The sequence below is a fragment of the Rattus norvegicus genome, chromosome 7 (genome assembly GCF_036323735.1).
Source record: "Rattus norvegicus strain BN/NHsdMcwi chromosome 7, GRCr8, whole genome shotgun sequence".
In the NCBI taxonomy this organism is placed as follows: Eukaryota; Metazoa; Chordata; class Mammalia; order Rodentia; family Muridae; genus Rattus; species Rattus norvegicus.
The window spans coordinates 4,159,286-4,169,095 of record NC_086025.1 but is presented as its reverse complement, the minus strand read 5'-3'; the positions used below and the strand labels follow the sequence as shown (position 1 = coordinate 4,169,095).

The window sequence follows — 9,810 nt, the reverse complement described above, 5'->3', positions numbered from 1 at the left end:
ATAAAACCCCCATTGAAGGAATCAGAGAAAGAACTGGAAGAGCTTGAAGGGGCTCGAGACCCCATATGTACAACAATGCCAAGCAACCAGAGCTTCCAGGGACTAAGCCACTACCTAAAGACTATACATGGACTGACCCTGGACTCTGCCCTCATAGGTAGCAATGAATATCCTAGTAAGAGCACCAGTGGAAGGGGAAGCCCTGGGTCCTGCTAAGACTGAACCCCCAGTGAACTAGACTGTGGGGGGGAGGGTGGCAATGGGGGGAGGGTTGAGAGGGGAACACCCATGAGGAAGGGGAGGGGGGAGGGGGATGTTTGCCCGGATACCGGGAAAGGGAATAACACTCGAAATGTATATAAGAAATACTCAAGTTAATAAAAAAAAAAAAGATGGGAGTGTAGTCTCAAAATAAGTGTTCAATAATAGTATCACAGAATTCCAAACTCAGATTCACAATGGATCCAGAGCAGACCACAAACAAACAATTAAACAGCAACTGCCAAACAGCAATGTACTGACTCTGTTGTTCATGATGATTGTATAATGAAGGAGTTTGCAAATGGCCACATAGCAGTCAGAGGACATGACAGCCAGCAAGAAAATCTGTGATATCCCAAAGATAAGGGGAGCAAATAACTGTGTGAAGCAAGCCTCAACTGAAATAGTTTTATTCATGGTCACTATGCTGACCAGGAACCTAGGAATGCAGGTAGATGTCAGTGAGATTTGTGAGAAGGAAAACTTCTGAAGGAAAAAATACATGGTGTTTTGAGGTGGGAATCCAGCAGTGTGAGAAGGATAATGGTAAGATTTTCAGTGATGCTTAGCACATATGCTATAAATAGAAAAAGGAAGATTATGATTTGCCACTGTAGATTATCTGTCAATCCCAGAAGAATGAGGGTGTTCAACAATGTATGATTGCTCATGTGTAAATGTCTTCTAGATTTTTCCATGCTGGCCAAAAAAAAAGATTGATAGGTTCTTTTTGTAAAGACATAAAGGTGATTAAATAGTCCTGCAATGCACTGGAAATGCAGAAGTTATGAATCAAATGGATTTAGCAAGTATTTATAGAACATTTCATCCTAAAACAAAAGAATATACCTTCTCATCACTTCATGATATCTTCCTCAAAACTGACCATATAATTCCAATACTCTCCAAACTATTCCAAAAAATTGAAAAATAAGTAATACTATACAATTATTTCTATGAAGCCACAATTATGTTTATACCTAAACCACAAAAAGACCCAACAAAGATAGGGAACTTCAGACCATTATCCCTTATGAATGTTGATGCAAAAATACTCAATAAAATTCTTACAAACTGAATCCAAACACATCAAAAGGATCATCTACCATGATCAAGTAAGCTTCATTCCAGCGATGTAGGGATGTTTAAATATAAAGAAATTTTTCAAAGTAATCAACTATGTATACAAGCTCAAAGGCACTTCTGAGGGAATCACCATCCCTGACTTCAAGCTGTTTTATACAGCAATAGTGATAAAAACTGTGTGGTATTGGTACTGAGAAAGGCAGGATGATCAATGAAATAGAATTGAAAACCAAGAAATGAACCATTTGATCATTGACATTTTATCTTTGACAAAGGAACTAAAACTATCCAATGGAAAAAAGATAGCATTTTCGAGAAATGGTGATGGTTCAACTGGAGGTCAGCATGTTGAAGAGTGCAAACTGATCCATTCTTATCGCTTTGTAAAAAACTCAAGTCCAAGTGGATCAAGGACCTTCACAGAAAACCAGATACACTAAAAGTAATAGAAGAAAAAGAGGGGAGGAGCCTCAAACACATGGGTACTGGAGAAAATTTCCTAAACACAGCACCAATGGCTTATGTTCTAAGATCAAGAATCAACAAATTTTACCTCATAAAATTGCAAAACTTCTGTAAGGCAAAGGACACTTTAATTAGAAGAAAATGGGAACCAACAGATTGGGAAATGGTCTTTAACAATCCTACATCTGATATAGGGCTATTATCCCATATATACAAAGAACTCAAGAAGTTAGACTCCAGAGAGCCAAATATCCCTATTAAAAATGGGGTACAGAACTAAATAAAGAATTGTCACCTGAGGAATATTGAATGGCTGAGTAGTCCTTAATGAAGTGTTCAACATCCTTAGTAATCAGGGAAAAGCAAATCAAAACAACACTGAAACTCCACCTCACACCAGTTAGAATGACTAAGATAAAATACTCATGTGACTACAGATGTTATTGAGGATTTGGAGAAAGAGGAACATTCCTTCTTTGTTTGGTGGGATTGAAAGCTGGTATAACATCTCTGTAAATCACTTTGAAGGTTCCTCAGTCAGCTATACCACTCCTGGGCATGTACCCAAGAAATGCTCTACAAATAACAAGGACACATGCTTCAGTATGTTCATGGTAGCCTTATTTATAATATCCAGAGGATGGAAAGAACCATGATGCCCTTAAACAGAGGAATGCATACAGACAGTAAGGTAATGTTCACAATGGAATTCTACTCACATATCTAAAACAATGACTTCATGAAACTTATAGGCAAATGGATGGAACTAGAAAATGTTATCCTGAGTGAGGCAATTCAATCACAAAAACAAACAAAAAAAACATGGTATTCACTCATTGATAAGTTAATATAACCCAAAAGCTCCAATTACCCAACATATAATCCACAGACCACATGAAACTGAAGAAGGATGACCAAAATACAGATCCTTCAGTTCTTCTTAAAAGGGGGAACATAAATATTCATAGGAGGAAATATGGAGACAAATTTCGGCGGAGCAGAGACTGACAGAATGGTTATTCAGAGCCGGCTCCACATCAGGATCCAGCCTATGTATATATATATTTTTTTTTCACCAAACCTAGACAATATTGATTAAGCCAGGAAGTTCATGCTGATAGGAGCTTTATATATCAATCTTCCCATAGGCCTTGCCAGAGCACGTCAAATACAGAGGCAAATGCTAGCAGCAAACCATTGAACGGAGAATGGGGTCCCCATTGGAGGAATTAGAGAAAGGTTTGAAGATGCTTGTAACCCCAGAAGAATACCAAACAATGAGAGTTTCCAGAGACTAAACCACTAACCAAAGAGTGAACATGGATAGACCCATGGCTCCAGCTGCCTATGTAATAGAGGCTGTCCTTCTTGGGAACCAATAGGAGAAGTCCTTTTTCCTGCCAAGGCTGGATGCCTAGTGTAGGGGAATGTCAGGGCAGGATAGTGGTGGTGGTTGCAGAATTAGACCACCCTCATAGAAGAAGGGGGAAGGATTATGTCATAGGGATCTTATTGAAGGGAAACCGGGAAAGGGAATAACATTTGAAATATAAATAAATATTCAATATAAAAGAGAAAAGAATACTCACTCTTTAATGTAATATATGATTTATTTATCGGCTTTGAAGCAGTATAGACATAACAAAATAATCAAAAGAACTGATGAGATAACAAATTGATAATGACTGATATTGAACAAAATAATTTTTAGATAAATTAAAATGCCAAAACTGATAAAATCACAATTGAAATATTGTTTGTTCTCTCTGTATGGAACTAAGTAAAGTTCTGATATGTATGTAATTTAGTGTTGTAGAAGTGGAAAGACCATAGAGCATAATTAATGGTCAAACAGCTATCTACAAATGATTTTAGAATGTACTTGAAGCTGTAAACTCAGTGACTGAGGAAGCTGAGTAACTGGAAAGTGAAGTCTGTATTCCTTGGTCTGTTGATGAAAGACATCAGAAGTACATGTGGCAAAATTCTTATTATTTAATAAGAATATAATGGTATTTTTTGTTTTGTTTCCTGTTTTATGAAGGGCATTAAATTTTAATGAAAAATGTTAACCATTTTAATTTTTCATTAAATTTTATAACGCAATATGTTTTAATCATATTTCCCCTAATTTAATATCTCTGAGAATCTTCTGATCTCCAATTTTATGTTCTTTATTTCTCTCTTAACAAACGAACACAAACTAGAAACACATACACACACAAAAATGTCATCCTTCCCAAGTAATTACAAATAGGGGACAAAACCCAAGCCTCCTTCCCCCACTTATTGCTAGGACCCTATCTCCCTTGAGCCTGTGCATGTCCTGCCTGTTCTGTCACAGTCTCTCCTGATATGTCTGGGAGACACTGTTTCCTTGGAGACACCTATCACCTCTGGCACTTACAATCTTTTCACCTTATCTTACTCATAGATTTTGAGCCTTGAGGGGAGAGCATAGATACAGACATTCTAATTTTAAATTAGTTAAAAAGTATTAGATTTTATCATAGCATTTCAAAGTTAGTTTCCTTTTAAAATACTTTATTAATTATTTGAATTTTATACATGTTGATAATATATTTTGATTGTATTCATATCCACCCCCTCTAATTTTCCCCATATTCATCACCCTGCCTATCTTTGTTTCCCCTTTTAAGAAATAATCCCAGGACTCCAATTTTTGATTCCCCTATATTCATGAGTGTGTTACTCTCAACTGAAGCATGGTCAACCTACTAAGGACCACATCATCGAAGAAACATGCCTGTCCTATTATAAGCAATCAGCTGTCAATAGCTCCTCAACTAAAGGCAGAGAGTTCTGGCCTTCTCCCTTTTAGCTATAAGGTTGATTTCTTGAATTTGTGCAAGTCTTGTGTAACAGTCAAAGTTTATGGATGCTGCAGTCCTGCCATGTCCACAATTTTATTTTTGTCTTTCCTGACCTCTGGCTCTTACAAGTTTTCTGTCCCCTATTCCATGATGGTTACTGAGCTTTGGGTGGCAGTGGAGACAGGGAGGGAATAGTTACATAGATATCCTATTTGTGGTGAGGAATACAATAAAACTTATATATATCCAATAAAACTTATATATAAATCAGGGAAATGATCCCACTACTAATACCTCAAATATCTTGGAATAAATCTCACAAAGGAAAAGAAATACTTATGTAATGAGAACTTTAAGACAAAGAAGCTGAAGAAATACCAGAAGATGGAAAGTATTCTTATGCTCAATTTTGGGGTGATTAATGTTGCAAAAAATGGTTATTTTACCAAAAGCTTACTGCAGAAATTTGATGCAATTCCCATCAAATTTCCAATGCAGTTCAAGATAATTTGAAAAAAATTCTCAATATTTATATGAGAACCAAAACAACAGTAACAACAACAACAGCAACGACAACCACAACAACAACAACAACATAGCTAAAAACCAAGACCAAAGCAAAAAAAGCCCATTCTAAAACACACAGAGTAATTGGAAGTAAAATTTGAAATAATTACACAGCCAGCAATAATTGTTTCATCAGCCTTTCCCTTTGTTTCTTAGAATGCCTGGCATTTTTCATAGAATACTACATCTTCCAGTAACTAATGGCTCTCAAAGGAATTTTATTAAAATGTTGCCCACATTAATTAACTGTAAACATACTAGGTTTTCTGTCTCTGGGGATGTGTCTACTATGTTTTCCTCCTAGACAAACTCTTCTAACAACATATTCACAAACACATATCATGCAGCTATACTTTTTACAAAATGTTTTAAAATATATACATTGGTGAACAATATTAGAAAAGTTATGCAACCAATGACATATGATGTTCAGATATTTCTTATTCTTACAGATCAGAATTTGGATTGAGAATTAGGCTTTCACAAGCAAAATCTAGTAAAAATATTTACATGTTGTTAAGGGAGTTGCCAGACAAAAATACTCAATTTGGCCAATTTATTTTAAAAATGAAACAATCTCTGCCTACTTGAATCATTGTTTTTTAAAACTAAATTTCAAATAATAAGAAAACTAGGTTTAAATAATGTCCAGATAAACATAAAGGTAAGTATATTTTGTCTTTGTTAATAATGTTACTCATCTTCCTAAATTAGAACTATTTACAATAAGTGTTTTTGATACATACTGTGAGGCCATTTTGTTAAATTTTATAACTTTTTTCTGCCTATGTCTTCCCTTATTCTGACAACTCCCACAGAAAAGAGTCAAACTCATTTTCTCAGGTAAACCTCAATGATATTACTAAAACTGCCCGAATGAGAATAAGAAGAGAACACAGGAAGCGATTTCAATGCCTTTTGCATCTTGTTTGCATTTCACTAACTCATAGTCCTTTCATAGGTTACCTGAGAATCACAAAGTGGAATTCTTGCTTCTTAGAACCAATAGCAGTACATGCATGTTTTTGCAAAAACAATCTTTCAGAGGTTAAGTAGATTGAAATTCTAATACCGAAGGCTCTCATTTTATTAGGAAATGTCACATTAGTGGTGCAAATATTTGTTAAAATTGATAAACTTGCAAGCCTTGATGCATAGAAGCATATCTGAGACCAGAGAACTGAAGTAAACTACAAAATACTGGCACTGGCATTAGTATGTTGCAAAGTTATTATTTAGTTATGAACTTTATTATTTCCTGCATCAAATACAATGTTTGTCTATTTTGAACATTGGAATACTTGATATGAAAAAGTAGAGTGCAAACAGGAACGCTACTCTATTTGTAGACCCTGGTATGTGACCTTGAGCTTTTAGATAGAACATTGTAGGATGATTATTGGCATAGACTGAAGAATATATTGATATTTTCAACAGTAATTAAAATTATTATATTTTATGCTAACTTATTATATTATTCATATACTTTTGTCTTCCTTATAGTAAATTTTCTTTTCTCGTCGCAGTTTTTTAAAAACAATAAATTTATCACCATATCATTTTCAGAGCAGAACTTGAGAAAGTCTGACATTGCAAAAGCTTACTGGTATTATATTTAGCCCTGATACATTGACCTGGCTATTTATTACATGATAATATTGTGTTTGTATTAATTTCACAGAGTGGCTAATAGGGTGATTTTGTATGATGATAATATATGAAATATTTCAGTCAGTTTCCCTCCACATAGTATTTTCTGTTTAAAGTTTTCTATGAACTTGAGACTTAATAATTTAGGATGCTGAATGTAGTTGTGCCCTCATGTAAGCCCCGCACAAGGGAGGACTATCTAAGTTTAAATTAATTTGAGCTGTCTAATAAGTTCTGAACTATAGTTGACTCAGCCAGACTCTGTCATAGAAGCAAAACAAAATCACCAAGGATTGTTATGAGTATGAAGCCACTGTCTAGAATCTCTCATGGATCTCAGGTAGGAGGTTAAAGAAGATTAGATCAGTATGTCTTATTGTGAGAACAAAAAAGATTGAATTTGGCTCAAGGTAGGCTTTCTAGTGACAATCATAAATTGTATATTATGGTCATGGTGGTCAAATTATAATTTATACATTTTGATTATTTAATCTTTCTGAACCACAATGAAACTAATTTTTTCCTTCTCAGAACACAACATGAACTTTTAATTTTAATGGATAGCTCTTTCACCATTTCCCAAGGCATTAAGTACAAACTTTGTTTTTGGAAAGTGAGAGCATTATGACCATAACTGAAAATTTATCAAATGACTTTGAATTAACATTTTTTCTTTTTTTCCCCAGAACAACCCAAATTCAAACCTTAGCTATGCCAAATAAGACTGCAATCACAGAATTTATTCTTCTGGGACTTACAGATGACCCAGAGTTACAAATTTTGATATTCTTCTTTTTGCTGACCACATACTTACTAAGTGTAAGTGGAAACATGACCATCATTACTCTGACACTGTCAAACATTCTCTTGAAAACTCCCATGTATTTCTTTCTCAGAAATTTTTCCTTCTTAGAAATTTTATTTACAACAGTATGCATTCCGAGATTTCTGATCAGCATTGCTACAGGGAACAAAGCTATTTCCTATAATGCCTGCATGGCTCAAGTGTTCTTTTTGATCTTTCTTGGAGCAACAGAATTTTTTCTACTGGCTGCAATGTCTTATGATCGTTATGTGGCCATCTGCAAACCTCTGCACTATACAACTATCATTAGCAACAAAGTGTGCAATCAACTTGTAATTGCCTCTTGGTCAGCTGGATTCCTCATCGTTTTCCCCCCAGTTATCATGGGAATTCAGCTGGAGTTCTGTGATTCTAATATCATTGATCACTTCGCTTGTGACTCTTCTCCCATGCTGCAGATTGCTTGCACAGATACGAAGATTCTAGAGCTGATGGCATTTTTCTTAGCAGTATTTACTCTCATAGTAACTTTGGCTTTGGTAATTCTGTCCTATACACTCATTCTTAGAGCAATTCTGAAGATACCCTCTGCAGAGCAAAGGAAAAAGGCCTTTTCCACTTGTTCCTCTCACATGATTGTAGTTTCCATTTCATATGGAAGCTGCATTTTTATGTATGTAAAAACATCTGCCAGAGATGGTGTGGTGCTAAGTAAAGGAGTTGCCATGCTCAACACCTCTGTAGCTCCCATGCTGAATCCTTTCATTTATACCTTAAGGAACCAGCAAGTCAAGCAGGCATTCAAGGACTTCGTAAAAATATTACTGCCATCAAATAAGCACTGAGTTTTCTGAAATCTTTAACTGAAATCACAAATAATCAACCAATGCATAGCTTCTTTCTAGGTAGTAGACATCCAGCAATGAATAAAGCATACAAGTTCATGCTCTTATAAAGGTTGCTCCTAGTAACTAGAAAATAGTACTTCAGTGAGTGAAGATACTGTAAGAGAAAGGAAATATACCACTAAAAGTGTGGTGAATGGGAGTCAAACTAAATAACTACCTAAATAATGCACAGTTACTTTAAAGCTCTCTTGCATAAGATAGTCTACATTCAAGTGCATTTTCTTATATATATATTTTTTTGTTTTCCTGTGATTTTCTAGCCTATTGATTAGAACTTTGAGTACATTGCCTAATTCTTTAGTCACAACCTAGGAAATAATAACCATTAAAATGATATGGGTTTGTTAGCTGTTTGGGCTTGAACTTGGAAGAAAAATATACTCAATTTCATTTTGCCTGTAGTAGTGTTGTTATTTCTAATAAAGATGAGATTTCATCAAGAAAAAAATTTAGTCCTTGGGTTAGTCAATCAGAACACTGTGAAGTCTTGGGAAAGAATTTGTTGAGTGTACAGATTAGGCTAATTTTGAATGAGGTAACCCAGTTACAAAAGACCATATATAGTTTGGGAATGAATTCATGATAAGTGGTTATTAGACCAAAAGCTCAGAATATACTAGAAACAATTCACAGACCATGTATGAAGTTCAAGAGGAAGAAACGTCAAAATGTGGATGCTTCAGTCCTTCTTAGAAGGGGAACAAAATCCTCAGAGGAGGAAATATAGGGAAAAAGAATGGAGCAGAGATTGAAGACAAGGCTAGCCAGAGAATTTCCCACCTGGTGATCCATCCCATATGCATCCACCAAATTCAGACACTTGTGGATGCCAAGAATCACATGCTGACAGGAACCTGATATAGTTATCTTCTGAGGGTCTCTGTCAGAGCCTTACTACTACAGATGAGTATGCTTAAGGCTAACCATCAGACAGTTAGAGAAAGGAGTGAAGGAGCTGAATAGGTTTGCAACCCCATAGGAAGAGCAATAATATCAACCAACAAGAACCCCCAGAGCTCCCAGGGACTAAATCACCAACAATTGAGTACACATGGAGGGACCCATGGCTCCAGTAACATATGAAGCAGAGGATGGCATTGTCTGGCATCAATCAGAGAAGTAGCCCTTGGTGCTGTGAAGGCTTGTTTCCATGTGTAGGGGCATGCCAGGGTGTTGACTTGGGATTGGGTGTGTCGTAATGGGAATATCTTCATCGAAGCAGAGGGAGGGGAAG

General features: G+C 35.7%; 1 protein-coding gene and 1 pseudogene across 1 annotated transcript; one reads left to right on the top strand and one right to left on the bottom strand.

Moving 5' to 3' along the window:
* On the bottom strand, nucleotides 308-1,032 carry Olr948-ps (olfactory receptor pseudogene 948; annotated as a pseudogene).
* Nucleotides 7,575-8,513, top strand: Olr947 (olfactory receptor 947). The gene has a single exon (NM_001001369.1). The coding sequence runs from the start codon at nucleotides 7,575-7,577 to the stop codon at nucleotides 8,511-8,513; it is 939 nt and encodes a 312-aa protein (NP_001001369.1).
* The last annotated feature ends 1,297 nt before the right edge of the window (nucleotides 8,514-9,810 follow it).

Excerpts from the sequence above, each read along its gene's own strand:
- Olr947 (NM_001001369.1), top strand. The coding sequence starts at position 7,575 with ATGCCAAATAAGACTGCAATCACAGAATTTATTCTTCTGGGACTTACA.